Source organism: Phacochoerus africanus, chromosome 5 (genome assembly GCF_016906955.1).
Source record: "Phacochoerus africanus isolate WHEZ1 chromosome 5, ROS_Pafr_v1, whole genome shotgun sequence".
Taxonomy (NCBI): Eukaryota; Metazoa; Chordata; class Mammalia; order Artiodactyla; family Suidae; genus Phacochoerus; species Phacochoerus africanus.
The window spans coordinates 126,540,919-126,560,010 of NC_062548.1; the positions used below are offsets into that span (position 1 = coordinate 126,540,919).

The 19,092-nt window shown below is 39.7% G+C and overlaps 1 protein-coding gene across 1 annotated transcript in view; it reads left to right on the forward strand.

Annotated features, from left to right (window-relative positions):
• The window catches only part of NBAS (NBAS subunit of NRZ tethering complex), a 360,775-nt gene that overhangs the window by 91,956 nt on the left and 249,727 nt on the right, over window positions 1–19,092 (forward strand). Inside the window, exons 17-21 of the mRNA XM_047782615.1 lie at window positions 3,145–3,296; window positions 4,178–4,318; window positions 4,582–4,660; window positions 10,512–10,616; window positions 11,182–11,318. Of these exons, the coding sequence (XP_047638571.1) occupies window positions 3,145–3,296; window positions 4,178–4,318; window positions 4,582–4,660; window positions 10,512–10,616; window positions 11,182–11,318 (614 nt within the window). The remainder of the gene's footprint in view (window positions 1–3,144; window positions 3,297–4,177; window positions 4,319–4,581; window positions 4,661–10,511; window positions 10,617–11,181; window positions 11,319–19,092) is intronic.

Consider the following 19,092-nt stretch of genomic DNA (forward strand, 5'->3'; position numbering starts at 1 on the left):
GGAAGAGAAGTTCTTGGAGCTGCCTCAGGCCAGGGCTGGTCCTTAGTTGCCACGGTTGGCAGCAGGGAAAGGCGGGATGGATGGCACGCTGAGTGCCTATTGTAAGGGTGCCAGGGAGCTGAGGTTGGGGGGCTAGGACTGGAAAGAAAAAACTCCCTCTGAAGTGCAGGTGAGCCTGGCTTAGGAAGCTTCCTATTCAAGGGTCCGGGGAAGTAGTCTCCGAGGAGGGGGAAGGAAGCACCACCACCTGTCCCTCCAGGCGTGGCCGGCTGCCAGGACGGAGCAAGAAGAACCAGAGCACCTCAGGGCCAGAAGCAGCCTCGTCCCCTGCAGTGGCCCCCAGCGCCCTCTGTTGACAAAGCTTAATTATCATGGCAGCTGCAAATGGGAAATGCTGTTTATCCCAGAGCTGGCTGTCCTTTGAAGAGGAGAGGCAATAGTAGATAAAGCCGTATCAAGCTTGCCAGATGCCCCCCTTTGCTTAAGCTGTATTCTTCCTGCTGCGTGCGACCAGTTAAAGTTACCGTGTAGTCTGTTTATTGGGATCCGTGGCACCTTTGTAAGGAGGTAGTTGGACTCCTGCCTGCTTTTAGAAGGTTGTGACTTCTCATGTGACATTAGAAAGGAAAATATCTTTGCATTTAGGAATATTCTAACAAATGTTAGGAAATTTTCACAGTAATTGTTTTCTCTAAAAATTCATACACACAAATAATTAAAAATAAATAAAAACAAGAGTTCCTATAGTGGCTCAGTGGTAACAAACCCAACTGTTATCCATGAGGATGTGGGTTCTATCCCTGTCCTCAGTCAGTGGGTTAAGGATCTAGCATTGCTGTGAGCTGTGGTGTGGGTCACAGACATGGCTTGGATCTGGGTGTTGCTGTGGCTGTGGTGTAGGCCAGCAGCTGTAGCTCTGATTTGACCCCCTAGCCTGGGAGTTTCCATATGCTTTGGTCGTGTCCCTAAAAAGATAAAAAAAAAAAAATCTGAAAAAGTTGTAGGTAAAAAGTTGATGTTTCAACCAAATAGGAAGATGAACTGTTAATATAAGTAAGAGATCAGAGATGAGAGCAAATGCAAGATAATGAAATACAGGACGAAGGCAGAGTTGCTTGTATTTGCCTTAGAATATGAGAACACTGTATTATCTTTTGAGACTCAGGACAGTGAGTACATAAGATCTTGCGTGTCCACTTAGTGGCGTTTTCTGTAATAAAAGGCAGTTTTGGTCTCTGAAGGAGCTGACAGATGTTAGGAAAGACAGACCAAGTGCATTATTTTATCGGGGGAAAGATGTGATCCAGCACAATAAACAGGAAGAGTAAAGGCACCATGCCAGGCGTGGTGAAGGGGTCCGGGCCTGGCATAAACATGGCCTTCACTTTTTGGGAGCTTATAATCTTACTGAGAAGACAAGCTTCATTCCTAAAATAGAAAAGACCGTACAGGAAGATTCCAGATACGTGCTGTGGGAACCCAGTGAAGGTAGCAGTCACTATAGACTCTAGTTATGGAAGTCTTTATCATATAGTGAAGGTGTTTTGGGCTGGGGTTTGGAAGGATGCAAAGTAGGCCTTCTAGAATAGTAAGAGAGGAAGGTGTTCTTACTGGGAAGAATTGTATGAGCAAATTAAAAGAAAATGCAGGAGTTCCCATTGTGACCCAGTGGAAACGAATCCAACTAGTATCCATGAAGATGCAGGTTCGGTCTCTGGCCTCACACAATGGGTTAAGGATCCGGCTTTGCTGTGAGCTTGGTGTAGGTCACATACATGGCTCTGATCCTACACTGCTCTGGCTGTGGCTGGCAGAAGTAGCTCTGATTGGACCCTTAGCCTGGGAATTTTCATATGCCGCAGGTTTGGCCCTAAAAGAAAAAAAAAAAAAAGAAACAACAAACACACATGCCTCATGAGACCAGTGACTAAGACTGTCCTATTCACTGTTGTATTTTATGTCTATTTTCATGGCACACATAAAGTAAATACTTCTTGGATGAATAAATGAGCTCTGTGAGTAAACCAGTCTGTTAAGTCAGATTCCGTGGTTGTGAACATTGGGGCGTGTGATTAGAAAGATGTATTGATTTGGGTTCAGGTGGGAAACCTTGCCAAGGACGAGAGGCTCCTGCAGGGTCCCTCGTGTTAGGTGTTGATGACGTGGACTGGGGAGGCGGCCATGGGCATGGAGAAGGAGAAGGGAATTCAGAAGCATTTGAGGAAAGCATTGCTATGAGGGAAAGCGTGAAGACGTATACAGGCAATAAATGGATTTTACTTTAAATTTATATCCGCGGGGACTCTTCATAGGAAGACGGCTAGTCAGGGGTTTTTAATGGAGTCCGAGGGAGCTGTGGGAGGGAGGAGTGGGCCCTTGGCTTTTACAAAGAGCAGCGTATCCTGCCTTTTCATAATTAAATTCTCACCCGTGCTTTGGGATACATCTCATGGTCAAGGAAACACAAACCTTGATGTACACAACCTCATACAGAAGCACAGAGCCTCATTAATTTTGTTTCAAAGTTAAACTTGGTCATTACAGTAGGATAAATCTTCCTTAATGGCTTTAATTTCTACTCTTTCATATAGCCCGAATACAAATTAAAGAGCAACTATCAAAGTTTGGGAAGTTTTTTTATGTTTCCAAAAAAAGTACTTTCTGTTTCCATGTGAAACATTTCATGAGAAGAAAAGCAGGCCATTGGGATCATATTCCCTGCATCCAGTTCTAATTACCATTAGGAAAATAACTTTTTTTTTTTTTGTCCTTTTAGGGGTGCACCTGTGGCATATGGAGGTTCCCAGGCTAGGGGTCCAGTCGGAGCTGTAGCCGCCTGCCTACACCACAGCCAAAGCAATGTGGGATCCGAGACGTGTCTTCGACCTATACCACAGTTCATGGCAACGCTGAATCCTTAACCCACTGAGCTAGGCCAGGGTTTGAAACCGAATCCTCATGGATGCTAATCGGGTTCATTAACTGCTGAGCCATGATGGGAACTCCAAAAATAGCTTTTTAATGTTGAACTTCTTAGCAGCTGCTTGTAGTAGCTCTGTTCCCTCAGGTATAGCTTTATGTTTCCAGAAGGCAGTTGTCAGGTATTATCAGATGTCATGAGTTCTTTAATGCCTCTGTTTCCAGAGTAAAATAAAGAAACGATCCTGGGTTCTTCATGAGTGTCTGGAAAGAGTTCCCGAAAATGTGGATGCAGCAAAGGAACTGCTTCAATATGGACTGAAGGGCACAGACCTGGAGGCCCTTCTAGCAATAGGGAAAGGAGCGGATGATGGCAGGTTGGTGACAAAAAGTAGCAAAACGTAAAGGTGGCTTTGTGAAAACCTTTAACCTGAGACATTGGAAAGGGTAAACTTTGCTTTCTTTAGGTTATTCTGCAATGAAGCAGTTGCCTTTGATTAATGCTTTTTTGTCTGAGGTCACAGTTTTATTATGTTACATATGTTTGTATATGACACCTTGATGCTAAGAAAAGAGCAAATTCTACAAGCACTTACTGAACACAGGCCATTTCTAAGCTGGGGGCCTATAGTGGCGTGTACCTGGGTGTGCTTACTAGGCAGATGAGCCACCATAGGCAAGGCTGAGCTTCATCCACTCTGTTAGCATCATTACCTTCCTCAAGAAGTACTCTGATTAAATTATTTATCTTGTGACAGCACCTAATAAACTTTTAAGCACCATAGAAATGTCAGTTAATAACAATAATAAAGTTATTTGACAAGAGCCATTGTTCATCAGGCATTTGGAACTTTCTTGGAGATGTAAATGGGATAGCATATTTGATAAGTAATGCAGATGAGGCAGACTTTCATTATCATTTTAAGACCTTAAATAGAAGTGATTCACATTGTAAATTCTGGGAGCATTTTCTCCATAGACGGTTTCTTCTTAGCTGGCTCTAACCTCACATGTTTTTCTAAGCCATTTTCATTTTCTTGATTTTTTTGAATTTCTGCCTCTGAAGATTACTGGTGACTTTTGCCCATCCTATGGATGTAAATGAGTGAATCATTTTGCTTATAAGAGCAAAAACTTTCAAATAATTGGTTGTTTCTGTGGCACTGATTAAGTCAGTTGAAGTAGTGGAAAAGCATTTTGACTACCTGAAATAAAAAAAAAAAAAAAAAAGAAAATAGATTTTTTTTTTTTCTTGCAGATTTACTTTACCTGGAGACGTGGACATTGACAGTATCTCCTATGGGGAGCTTTCCCCAGCTGACGAAGAGCCTGCCAAGAAGAAAAAGGACAAGGAGCTCAAGAAGAGACAAGAACTACTTAAATTAGTGAACTTTTCAAAGTAAATGATTTATTACTGTTCACTTAGTAATTTCTTTAAAATAACGGGAAATTTAAGTGTTTTTGTTTTTTTTTTTGACTAGTGATGATTGTTCTACACTATTTCAGCAACTTAAATTCACTTAATTATTTTACTCTTGTGCTTTTGTATACTCTTGCATGAGTTTTGGGCTTAATGGAATATTGATCATTTTTATTTTATTTTAGATCTTAGATAAATGGGCTTGTAGCTGAATATGTGGTCTAATATGCTTATTTAAACAGGTTAACACTGGAACAAAAGGAACTTTGCCGTTGTAGACTGAAATTATTAACCTACTTAGATCGGCTGGTAACATATGAGGTAAGGAGTATTTGTAATCAAACCAATTATGTTCATTTGATCTGTCATTATAAATGCTGTGGATGCCTTAATATCTGATATTCTTGGTCTTGAGAGCTCTTTGGGGAAAAGTTCATTCCATACAGAAGCAGGTTCTTTTGTATATCAGTTTTAGTAAAAGTGAGAGATTCGTGAAAGGCCAGAATTTGCTTTGTTAGTCTAGGGAATAGAAATGCGTTTGCTATTTCAGAGCATCTGTGTTTCCTAGATTTACCGTCCTTTTCATTGACTCTTATTTTACATTTAAAACTTTAAGATTACAGCATATAGCTGTCTACAGCACCAAATTTTAGTATGCATTTGATTTTCGTATTCTTAATGTGAATACTTCTGACTTGTTTTATTTTAGTGATTTGTTAGTGGTTTGAATTTAGTTCGTTGAACTTTGATCCTAATTGCGGCCTAAATTAGACACCTAGAGTATTCTTCAAAATTGTTTCTTGAGGGCCCCAAACCCGGATATGCTATGCTGGGTATTTCAGTAGCGCTCTGTACTGTCAGATTATTTAGGTATCGTTAAAGGTGTGAGAAACATTTCATCAAATACATGGCTTAGCTTGCTTTTTCACATGATCCTCATAGATTAAGTTACCCAGGATTTAATACAAACTTCTCACCTTTGAAGTTTGACTTCATCTGCAGGTTACTTCCTCCATCTGTCGTAGCCTTCCTTCTGTGGGCATCCCTTGGCTCGTGGTACAGCAGTCACCTATAGGGACTCAGTAAATGTCACAGCTATTAATGTGGTGCCCATCCCAAGAATAATGGAGGTATTTAGTACTTTTGATGCCTGCAGGCAAGTAAAAGCATTTGATTCTTCAAATGTTAATATTTAGAAATGTTTTCAAACAAAACATTAGTGCCAAAAAGGACTATTTCTGTGGTTATTAGAAAACATGTTAATTAGTATATCACTTCATGCAAACAGGTTACAAAAAAAATTCCTGATAGTTTTATCTTTAGTACAATTAGTTTGACTGTTGGATTGTCATATATTTTTTAAACATATCTTTTATTATGTCGCTAAGTTCTGTGATATATATATATAGGTAATATATAAAAGTACATTGTGAATTTCTGTGTTCACTATAAATAATGTAGTTTATTGTAAGATACAGATATAGTTTATTATTTTTTTTTATACTTAGCTTTAGTTTCACTGATACCTTAAAAAGTCCCATAAAATGTTCAGAGTTCACTCTCCATTAGTTTTCCTTTATTATTCTTTAGTATTGAATTTCTATTTATTTGACAGTAGTAAATGCATTTATTATTACATTGTAATAGTGACATTTAAAGTATTGAGCTCACAAAAAGGGAATTAAGCTAAGCTTTTGAGAAGCAGGTGAAGTTGATGAATTTGACTGTTCAAAGTGAGATGTGAAAAATGTTCCAGTACAATGGCTTGCCAGCTAGATGGTGGTAGAGATGGACAGTGCGTTTTAATCGTAGGGCATGGCTCATTTTATTAATAATGATGAATAATGATAAATGAGATGAAAATGGATTCATTTAAATTTTACATGCGTGCCTACTGTATGCCAGGTAGTATGCCAGTGCTGGAGGTAGAGAGGTGAGCAAAGAATAATCTTGAGACCCATGGAGTCCTCACTGTAAGGCAGTCGTGATAATCAGGAAGACCTGGAGAACTGATGAGGGAGCGTAATGCAGCCAAGCGCTACACTTTTCGTGGGGATGTCTGAGAAGACTCTGGGAAATGGTATTTCAACTAGTCCTTAAAAAAGTAAGGCCCACGTAGGGGGCTAGGGACTACTGTGTGGGGGGCGCAAGCCTGGAAGCTCCATAAGGGCAGGGGTTTTGTCTTGATTTCTTCAGTATCCCAAGAGCTCAGATGATACCTGGCTTGTTGAGGAGCTCAGTCAATATCGGTTGAAGAAACTAATAGATAAGAGAGTACCTTAAACAATACCACCGTTGCTAAAGACTTATTATTTGTCTGCCAGTGTCTTAGGTACCGAATTCAGATTATTTCTTAACAACCCTTTGAGGCAGGCATTATCTTCTTCTCAATTTTATGGATGTGAAAATTGAGGCTTAGTGAGGGGTAAGTAAGTATTTTGTCTAAACAAATAGGAAGCAAGAACTCATAGCTAGGTGACTCTGATTCAGTAACCTGTGCTGTGGAAAGAAAGCCTTCTGCCATGAAAGAAGTTGGCATGTTCCTGAAAAAGGAAGCCAGTCAGGGTGGCTAGGCTTAGGGGTGGGGAAGGAGGGTGGCCTGGAGTAAAGGTAGGAGAGATGGTCAGAATGGTTTGTGGCCACATTTTGAAAGGGCTTTCCTGCTCTGTCCTGAACTGAACCTGTGTCAGAGGTTGAGAGAGTTGAGGAAGGAATGAGAAATGGGGAAGTGGAGACAGGGTTGTGGGCAGCTCCTTACCAAGAAGGTTGATTGTTTAGGGAGCAGAGAAGCTGGTGGTAGCTAGAGGAGTGCATCAGATTAAGGGTTGCTTTGTTAATGGAAAGAAGGTGTATTGTCTGTATGCTAATTGGAACGAGCCAGTACTGGGTGAGGAGAAATTTACTGAACAGAAGAAAGAGGGACTAATTGCATGATTTTAGAAATGGAAGCAATGGGATCCAGCATATTAGTGGAGTTCTGTGGCTTTTTAAGAAGCAGATACATGTTTTTTTCCTGTTGTAGCTGAAGGAAAGAAAATCATACTGGTATTTGCGGGTTGATAGGTAGTTACAGTGGGTTGGAAAATGGAGGACTTCCCATCTGATAGTGTCATTTCAGAAAAGAATATGTGAAGCAGGATTTTCAGCAGAGAGTGGAGGCAGCGGAATACAGTGTGGAAGTTCTGGAAAGAATGAAAGAATACTAGAAAAATTCCTAACAGAATAGCAAAGAAAACCTCTGGTGGAAGTGGAGGAGTGTCAAGGGACAGCAGAAAGTATCTATTTGAATTTTGCTCTCTTGGATTTAGCAGTTCTTTAGCTTTTTAGTTTGAAATTTTTCAAACCTTCATGAAAGTGTAGAGAATTGTATAATGAACCCTGATGTATTCATGAACTAGCATCAGCCATTTCCAACATTTTGCCAATTTGTATCCTTTATTCTTCACCTTCCCACTCCTGTCTTTTAAGTATTTTAAAGCAAATTCCAAGTATCTCATTAATACTAAAGTATGTATCTAACTGTGATAAGGACCGAACCACAATAACATGATTATTTATAGCAGAATTAGTAGTTATTCTGGTACCTACTTCATGTTCAGATTTCCCAGGTTGCCTTCCAAATCCTTTTTTACAGTTGGTTCATGTGACTCGAGATCCAAAGAAAGTTGAGATGTAGAAATTTGTTGTGAGCTGTCAGCTTGGTTTTGTCATATTTCTCCAGTGACTTTGGGAAACTTGTACTCAGGGTTTATGGTTGAGTTTAACTAAGGAGGAAGTTTGGCCAGGTGTGGATGATAAAGAGGAAGCAGGGATTGAAGTCTCCTCATGAGGATGGACTGGGGACGTTAAGCTGGTTAGAAGGGCTGAGACTTTGAGGGGAGATAGGAGGTGGAAAGAGAAGTAGGGGCAGTGGATTGGATGCCTCAGCAAGGTGGGGGATTTGTTGACATGCCACATACTACACACCCTAGGGGGAGTGGGGAGAAGAGGAGCAGTGGGCACAAGTCTTGTGCTTGACATTTGAGTTGTCACAGAGACTTCTTCGTGATGAATGAGATCCAGGGTAAGGTCATGGGATGTGTAACTGAGGTGAAGTAAAACAAATGATCACTGAAGATGAGGAGTCGGAACTAAGAACATTTTAGAAATGTTTTCTTCCTTTGATTTCCTTGTGTATGCTTTCAGTTCTTTTCCCCCTGTTCCTGCCGCTCCTCCACTTTCCAGATACAGATTTCCTTTTCCTTGCTCATCTTTTTAATGGCATTGTTCCTCATTTCATTTCATTCTCCTTAATCTCCCTTGAAATTCTCACTTCTGTGAGAATAACTGCATCATAAGCTAACATGTCTTACTCAAGAATTCTCGACCTGTGTATCCACCTGCCTACTGGAGAGTACCTTTTATTTTTTATGTTTTAAAGTTGAAGTATGATTGGTATAAATGTTGTGTTATAATTTTTGCTGCAGTTGAGGTAAACATTTATGCACAGTCTTAAGTACTCTTTCCCATTAATGATTTGTCCTAAGGTATTGAACACAGTTCCCTGTGCTGTACAGCAGGACCTTGTTGCTTATCGTTTCCAGTGTAGTACCTGCATCTGAAAACCCCAAACTCCCCACCCATCCTACTCCCTCCCCCTCCCCCTTGGCAACTGCAAGTCTGTTCTCTATGTCTGTGAGTCTGTTTCTGATTTGCAGACAGGTTCATTTGGGTTATATTTTAGATTCCACATATAAGTGATATCATATGGCGTTTCTTTCTCTTTCTGACTGACTTCACTTAGTATGATAATCTCTAGTTCTGCTGTAAATGGCATTATTTCATTCTTTTTTATGGCTGATGAATTTTCCATTGTGTGTATATACACACACACACACACACATATGTACATACATACATATATATATATACACACCACATCTTCTTTACCCATTCATCTCTTGATGGGCATTTAGGTTGTTCCCATGTCTTGGCTATTGTGAATAGTCATGTTATGAAATAGTGGTGCATGTGTCCTTTTTTTTTTTTTTTTTTTTCCTTTTTTAGGGCTGCACTGTAGCATATGGAAGTTTTCAGTCTAGGGATCATATTGGATTTGTAGCCACTGGCCTACACCACAGCTGCAGCAACACCCGATTCGAGTTGCATCTGTGACTTACACCACAGCTCAAGGCAATGACAGATCCTTAACCCATGTAAAGCTGGGAATTGAACCTTCGTCCTCATGGATGCTAGTCAGATTTTTTTCTGCTGAGCCACAATGGGAACTCCTGCATGTGTCTTTTTGAATTATAGTTGGTCTGGATATATGCCCAGGAGTGGGTTTCTGGGTCATATCATAATTCTATGTTTAGGTTTTTTTTTTTTTGGTCTTTTTGCCATTTCTAGGGCCGCTCCTGTGGCATGTGGAGGTTCCCAGGCTAGAGGTCGAATCGGAGCTGTAGCCGCCAGCCTACGCCAGAGCCACAGCAACGTGGGATCCGAGCCGCATCAGCAACCTACACCACAGCTCACGGCAATGCCAGATCCCTAACCCACTGAGCAAGGCCAGGGATTGAACCCACAATCCCATGGTTCCTAGTTGGATTTGTTTCCACTGCGCCACGACGGGAACTCCTGTTTGTAGACTTTTTAATGATGGCCATGCTGACAGATATGAGGAGGTACCTCCTTGTAGTTTTGATGTGCATTGCTCTAATCATTAGTGATGTTGAGCATCTTTTCATGTGCCTGTTGGCCATTGCAGTGCACCTAGCACATAATTGACACTTAATAATTGTTTAAGGGTGTTTGGTCTGCAATTTACATGCATCAGTCCAGCAGCAGTAAAGTTAATCTAAAGTTCTCATACAGCTGTGGTAGGTGCCCATAGTACACAGGCATGCTTAACTGCTGCTCATTTGTTTTTGCCAGGTGGATTTTGGTTGTCCTCTTGTAATTAATTTTACTGCCTATTTCATTTACTTCTGAATTTTTTTTTAATTAACAGCATTTATAAATATAGCCATTTTCAAAATAAAGGCAAGAATGCAGATGTAGTACTTTAGTTAACTGTTGAGAGTTTAATTAATTCAGGCCTTACTTATTTAGGTAGGCAGAATTGTAATGGTTTTTCATATTTTCTTGTCGCCCATATTTAAAAGCTTTTCATTAAATCACTGTTTCCCCTCAGGAAATCCTTGGAGTGCCTCATGCATCTGAACAGAGATATGATGCTGAATTCTTTAAGAAGTTCAGAAATCAGAATATTGTTCTCTCAGCAAGAACTTATGCTCGGGTAATTTCTTTTTTGTAAATAAAACAATTATAGTTATTAACACTTTCTAAGTCTTGGAGCCATGTTAATGTTTTTGCATGCATGTAGCATTATATTTCCTTTATTTTGTTGTAATACTAATAAATGTAGAGAAAATAGAATCATCATATAAAATTCCCCCCCCCACCCAACTGCCTTGTGGCATATGATCAGTACAAGCTGCAGTTGTGACCTAAGCTGCAGCTGCGGCAGTGCTGTTTCCTTAGCTGACGGTGCCGGGCCAGAGAGCCAGCCTGTGTCCCAGTGCTCCTGAGACCCTGCCGATCCTATTGTGCCACAGCAGGAACTCTGAAAATAGAATCATGGTAAAAAATTTTTTTATTCATCATTCTGAATTCTAAAAATAGCTTTTAGAGTATTAGATTGAGAGATGTGATACAGACCTGGAAAAATCAGGAATATTTCAAAGCATTCATGTCAGAACTGCATAAACAAGTAAGTTTTAAGGTTCGGAATGTTGTCATACAAAATCACTCCTTTATTTCTAAGGTTCACAGTAGAAGCTTACACCTTGCCTTTTGTACAGGAAAGTAATGTACAAGCCCTAGAAATTTTGTTCACCTACCATGGGTCTGACCTGCTTCCTCATCGCCTTGCGATTCTGTCCAACTTCCCAGAGACCACTTCTCCACACGAATATTCTGTTTTGTTGCCCGAAGCTTGGTATGTATACTATGTTCACTGAATTTTACCTGTTTTCTAAATAACAATTTTTGTTTCATGCTGAATACCTTAAATTAGAACAAAATTAATGTAATCTATTTAAAATTTTTTTCTGATTATAAAATTATTTCTAACTTACTTTTAAGTGATCCTGAAGCCAAAATGTGTCTAGCATAATAGGATCACCTTAACTTGAGCATGAGCTTTGCCTTTTTTTTTTTTTTTTGAAAAAACTTCTGATTTCATGGTTTGTGATCAGTATGGTTTTATGGTTAAGAGAAGTTTTTAGGATAACAACGTGTGTTTGAATTAGTCATATCTTTTAGAAATTGAAGTATAGTTCTGACAGTATTAAGTAGTAGGTACAGGAGACCCAGGAATATCTGAATCCTGCTTGTCTCAACAACCTGTTCTCCCTATTCCAGAGGCACAAAGGCAAATGGGAGATCAAAGTACCTCTTTCCTGTTAGACTAATGCTCCTTATCTCAGTTCAAGGCTGCTTGGTAGTAGGGTTGTGACATATGACATGGACACGAAGTCCGGGGGAAACATTGTCTCAGTTGTTCTGCCTGGTGGTCTTCCAAAGGCCAGAACATCAGTTCCTGGAAGTGAAGAAAAGAGAATATACAGTTGACCCTTGGATGATGTGGATTTGAACTTGGTGGTTCCACCTACATGTGGATTTTTTTCAATACTAAAAACTACAGGACTGCATGATCCTCGGTTGGTTGAATCTGAGAATGTGGACCTGTGTGTACAGAGGAACCTCATATTTAAGGGCCTGACTATAAGTTATATGTGGGTTTCGATTGCATGGAGGGTTGGCACCTTCCTCCTCCCTGTCATTCAAGGCTCAGCTGTATTTACCTCAGAGATGGGCAGGTCATCAGCCCCAGGCCTGAGTGGCCCCTGGGAAAAGAGAGGATTGCAGAGCACACCTTGCTTCTGTCAGTGACCACATAGAGGTACAAGGCAAGAATATGTCCATTTGTGAGACTTTTTTTTTTTTTTTTGTCTTTTTGCTATTTCTTTGGGCTGCTCCTGCAGCGTATGGAAGTTCCCAGGCTAGGGGTCTAATCGGAGCTGTGGTCGCCAGCCTACACCAGAGCCACAGCAACGCGGGATCCGAGCCGTGTCTGCAACCTACACCACAGCTCACGGCAACGCCGGATCGTTAACCCACTAAGCAAGGGCAGGGACCGAACCTGCAACCTCATGGTTCCTGGTTGGATTCGTTAACCACCGTGCCACGATGGGAACTCCCCATTTGTGAGACCTTTTGCATGCAGTGAACGAGTCCATTAGTAAATATGGCTCAGTCATTAGTTATCTGATTTATCCTTTCTAAATTTATTTGCCAAATCTTAAAATAATGTGTTGAGTGTCCATATCTTGCTTACTCACATTGCATATTTTTAGTAATAAGCAAATTAATGTGTATGAACTCTGCTTGTAATTTAGACAACACTGTAAGAGGGATTATGCCAGTTCTGACTGAAATCATTGTTACACACTTTAGCTACTGCCAACCGACAGTGTTAAGGGATATGTTGGAATTGGGAATCATTTGGCTTCCTCATTCCTCCTCTGTACCTTTTCCTGATACCATGTAAGCTTAGATTGATGATGATGATGAATGGATATTTATAGAGTAATTACTGTGTATTTGGCATACTTATATCTGGTCTCCAAATAATTTTTGTATTAATCTCTTTAATCGTAGAAAGCTGATATTTACAGAGGTTTAATAGTATGTTAAACTTTGTGTAAGGGTTGCTAGGATTTGAACTTATAATTATTTAGAGTTGTAGGTCAGTAAGCTCTAAAAATAGAAATTATAAACTCCTTGTTTTGCACTACTGTTTGTACTACAAAAGTAATTCTTTGTTGTGATAAAAGTGAATTAAGAGAAGCAGCTTGGGATGCACTTTTCAATCAATTTCTTTTAGATCTGAATAGTGATAAATGTATTTATAAATATTTCACAGTATAATTCATTTATTTTCTATTTGCAAAATAGATCTAATCTGAATGGAAATGACTTTTTCTACTGTAAATTGTTAGTATAGAAAAAAGGACCACTGTCTAAAAAAATTTCTTTTTTTTTTTTTTGCCTTTTCTAGGGCTGCACCAAAGGCATATAGAGGTTCCCAGTCTAGGGGTCTAATCAGAGCTATAACCGATGGCCTACGCCACAGCCATAGCAAGGCGAGATCCAAGCCGCATCTGTGACCTATACCACAGCTCATGGCAATGCCGGATCCTTAACCTGCTGAGCAAGGCCAAGGATCGAACCCGCAACCTCATGGTTCCTAGTCGGATTCGTTAACCACTGAGCCAGGATGGGAACTCCTAGAAGTTTTTTTTTTTTTTTTTTGTCTTTTTACTATTTCTTGGGCTGCTCCTGGGGCATATGGAGATTCCCAGGCTAGGGGTCTAATCGGAGCTGTGGTCGCCAGCCTACGCCAGAGCCACAGCAACGTGGGATCCGAGCTGCGTCTGCAACCTACACCACAGCTCACGGCAATGCCGGATCGTTAACCCACTGAGCAAGGGCAGGGACCAAACCCGCAACCTCATGGTTCCTAGTCGGATTCGTTAACCACTTCGCCACGACGGGAACTCCTAAAAGTTTTTTCTAAAGGCGATTTATCCTTAGATTTGAATGCATTTATTGTCATTGTCTTCTGCTGATTGCTTGGACAAACATTTGGTTTTAACCTGAAATTTCAGGATTGGCTTGTAGAATAGTTTTGCAATGCTCAATGCTAATACATTATCATTGAATGTTCCGTTATGGGGCCTGCCATACTGACTTACATTGCAATAAATACTTTAGGTACACTACAACAGTAGAGGGAATTAGAAGATGTTATTTTGAATCTTTCTTTTGGGATATGTTGCTTAGCCTGTGAAAAGACTGATTTCTAATGAGTCCTTCAGTTATATTTTCATCTTACTGGGAAAATACAGTTTTTGGTAAATCTTTGTCTTTCAAGAAAGTCTTTCACATTGAGTGTATTTTTGTTATAGCTAGAGAAAGAACAATAGATTTTAATAGTATGTCTCTCTCTACTTACGATTTTATGTGGCTGCAGAGCGAAACCGCAGGTTTCAGACAGTGTCTTCTGGGAGGTCTTCACTGGGAGGTCAAAGAAATTATTCCTTTTCCTATAGTCTCATAATTCTTCATTCATTCTTATAGTGTAGCACTTTTTATTTTGTATTATAGTCATTTTTATTACTGCCTTTTTGTCTCTTCTTCCCTTCTTTAATAAGCACCCAGCCTTAAACTCACTAACTCTTCAGGGTAGAGGCCATCTCTTCCTTAGTGTTGGATCCCCAGGGCCTGGTAGGGGAGGGTGCTTGTGTAGTGGGTTCTTTAAAGATGTTTGCTAACTCAGTAGATTAGGTGCCTCTAGTGCCCTTTTACAAAAGAGATTAAAGCCTGTCCCGAAGGGATTGTGACAGAGTCTACTTTGAGCTGTTAACATGGGAGGTACCCAGGTAATATTTCACCAAGGTTCCCAGGGCCTTAAAAGATTCAATTGCTATTTTAGCCTATAGTTGAAGCCTGTACTCTTTACCCTAGGGTTTTATTCTAATGGACATGTAGATCCATAAGATATAATCATAGGACTTAATTCCTTTTGGGGGGACTGTATTCTTTAAGTACTTAGCATTCATTTCACATCACTTGGAAGCATTGGGCTCGATGGACACAAAGTGTCTGATTATTGGAAGGTGGACACCGCCCTGCACTTACCTGCTCACCATGAATGGAGCCTCTTCCACATGCCTGGCACGATGGTAGGAATTTTGAAACGAGTGAACACAGCTCCTTGTCATCAGGTGTGCTTCACACACCCACAGAATTCCCTGCTCACTGCATCATGCTTTCAGACAGCAGAGAGTTGAGTTGGAAAGACTAAATCTTCAGCCTCTTTTGCTTTTTCTTCAATTTCTCCTCAGTTGTAATGTTCACAAAATGATCTTCCTTGTTCACTGCATTGAACAGCCGAAGAACTTTGTGTTCACTTGCCGTGTTTTCCTGTGAGGGTGTACATTTTTCAGCGGCAGAGCCTGTGTTCCATCCTGCTTTATCTTCCATTCAGCCCCACCCGCTTGTTTTCTGCAAGTAATAATGACTTTTTAATTTTCTGTTGAATCGATTGGAAACAAGTCACTAAGGTCTATACGTATGGCTCCCAAACACAGAATGGCTGTGCAGCTCTGCACTGCCTGCAGCCTGCTGTTGGGACGCATGCTCCAATGCCCTGCTCTGCCACACAGGCTCTGGCTGTCCCCCAACAGGCCATAGGGCTTTCCAAGGTGAGCCTGTCCCTGCCGATGTGCCCTTCACCCAGATCTTCACGTGACTCGGCCGCTTTCTTCCTTCAGTCTCTACTGAAAGTCTGCCTCTTCCAAAAGTAACCCCCTTGCCTCCACTCCCCTCTCCCCCACCCCCCTGCCCTTATCCAAGTTTTGTTTTTTTTCATAGCACTTATACCTAACATGTTATCTGGTTATTTACTGGTCTTCTCCACTTTATCTGATCTTCCTTGGCCTTTCTATTTACAATTTTATCCTCACTTGAAATCCTCTTCTCCTGCTTTATTTCCTTCTTAGCATTTATCAGTAAGTTAGTTTGGGTTTCACTTACTTACGTGTTTATTGCCTCTTTGCTCTTCTAAAATGTCAGCTCAAGTAGCACAAGGATTTTTGTTCATTTTCTTCCCTTCCTAACCCCCTGCACGTAGAACTGTGCCCGGTATGTTGTAGGCACTCAGCATGTACTTTCTGAGTGTGTGGACAAATGAATGACCAAATTAATATAAAATCTATAAGGGAAGGAATTTGTGTCTTGTTCTCTAATGTAGCTTCAGAGTCCAGAAGAACATAGAAACAAAGCGGTACCTCCAGAAGCTGTTTCGATTCAATGAGTGTGCATCTCTGGGTTTTACAGCTGAGAGTTCAAGCTATTCCGTATTCTGAAAAGCAGTAGTAAGTTATGCTAACCGGTTGACCTCTTACCTGCTCTGTTTTGAGATCCCATTGGCAGATTTTTTTTTCCCTTGGCATTTAACCAGTTTGATTAACTGATTTTGACTAAACCAAATTTAATGATTATGCTTGCTGGGAAACTTCTTTGGTTGGTGTTATTTTAGCCCTTTATATTATCACTCTTAAATCATCATGTGTGTTTGACATTGATGAAATGTGACCACACTGTATAAAACTCTGAAATTATATTTTCTGTCATAGGTGAAACATTTTTTTGTTAGTTACCTATTTTAATTTGTCATTGCTGTAAAATGTTTATTCTTTAGTTGACTGTTTTAGGTTTAATGAACAAAAATGACATTTCTTACCATCTTCTTTAACTTCCACAATTTGTAGAGTTTTTTTTTTTTTTTGGTGAACAAAAGATAAATATATTTTTTGACTTTTAGTATTTTTGATGCTTATAGCATGTTTTAGAAAGTTTAGATTTTTTATTTATGCCTTTTGTTTTGTAAAACCCTTCCAAAATGACGACAGTGATATGGTTTAAAAGGTTGTATTTTAAATAGGTGTCTGTTGAAATAGTATAGGTGAAGGCTAAGGGCCAAATTGCTCAGATTTGTGACTGGAACATGTTTCCTAGGTGAACCTTCTCACCTGTAAAATGAGGATGGTTATAGCACTTGATAGCACCGTGAGAATGACTGAATTAATATATATAAAACACTGGGAACAGTGCTTGGCACCAAGTAATTGCTATCTAAGCATTAAGAATGATTATTAATGCAGAATCCCATGCTAAGGTCTTGGCTGACTATACTTTATATAATTATTGTCCTAAACTTCTTATTGGGATATTTTTATAGTTACGAAAAAGTTGCAAAGTTCATACAGAAAGATTCCTATATATCCTTCTCCTGGCTTCCCCTTCCTTCTTACACAATTACAACATGTTTGTTAAAACGACAGAATTATTGCTGAAACAGTGAGTTCTGCCTATAACTTGACATACACCTTCCTAAAAAATCACTGCACTGTGCAAAATGGTGCAATGAGAACATAGGGCTTATTGGGAGAATAGGGTTAGTGGAACAAAGGAATGTAATTAAAAAAATCACACTATAGTTTTACATGTGTTGAATGATTAAGACACACATAAATTCTAAAGTAGGGCATTTTACCTTGAAAAAGACCTGAAGGAGACTGCCTGTGGAGTGGGTGTTGGGTGAGTGGCAGCTTGTGTGTGCATCAGGCGGAGGAGGAGAGTGATGAGAGCTCCAGTGCAGGCTTATGACCCCAGATGTGACTTGGGGTGGCTCCTGACCCATTCTGGGAACATGACGTTACAGCTTGATGTTTGCGGAGTATGTGTGCATGGAGTTTTCTGTGTTCACCTGAGTATCTTGTGGATGGAATTGGCCATCAGCAAATGGGGAATTTGTTATGCTGAACTTGTTCCCTAAAATATCAATTCATTGAAACAAATGTGCATTTTGAAAACATAGCAGTGCTGATTGTACAAACGATTAACTGAACTACTTATTTATTTGGATTTGACCAGTTTTTCTCCTACTATTTTTTTCTGTTGCAGTATCTAATCTAGGATACCATATTGCATTTAGACTTCATTTACTTTTAATATATGGAAATAAACTGTCATTCAATATCTGTCACTCAGGAAGTTTTCTGACACATATATTTACTAGACAATGAAATTGATATTATTATGTATATTCCTGGATTGCTTCCAGAATCAGCAAGTAAAGATTGAATTATATTTAGTGTATTTTGGGATATTGCAATATTTGAAATATTTTGTAGTGTAAGCGGCAAAGCTGTTGATGGAAATAGAATATCTAGAACACCTCATGCTTTTCATCATCCTTGAAAAGCTGTTTCTATAGAAACTTGGCAGTTTGTCGGCTTGTGAATATCTAAGTTTGTTAGATTATTTGATTGAAATTTTGACTATGAAAAGCATGCTGTAATATGCAGATGGGCTGTGCTTGTGTGAACCATGAAAATGTGTTTTAGATAATTCCATTTTCTTTTCAGAACTTGTGATCGTTTGAGTTATTTGACTTCTGGTCATTCTTTACCTTTAGTTCCATAGTAATTTATGTGACCTATCATTGAGGCTAAAATGAATAAGAGGCTGAGTGAAAAGTTTGAAGTTACCAGTTGTGTAGGTAACATAAAATGTCAACCTAATCTTAGGTCCGTATTTACCTTGTCTCATGTTCAGAAACTGCTGTTGTTCTAGAGCTTAAAAAGTACTTCTCCCTGCCTTCATTTAGAACAACCTTGCAAAACATTCTGATACATTGTATGACACACCAACTGGCAGAAATTCTTCCCCTGTGACCTGCAGACCCAGGTCCTCTGTGTGCTCTGCATACTTTATTTCAAGTGCTTGTCCTCGGCCTTTTATTCCTTTGCTAACACTAAATCATCCCTGCTTTTCTTAGGCCTTTGTTTTTTTGATACTCTCTACTCCACTTGATAATGCAACAGAAAGTCCAGGGTCTCAGGAGTTTGGGATCAACAGATGTAAACTATGATATATAGAATAGGTAAGCATCAAGGCCCTAGGGTATAGCACAGGGGACTGTGTTCAGTAGTCTGTGATCAGCCATAATGGAAAAGCGTTTGAAAAGGATTGGATGTATTTATAACTGAATCACTTTGCTGCACAGCAGGAATTAACACAACATTATAAATCAACTATACTTGAATAAAACAAATTAAAAAAAAAAAAAGAATATCCAG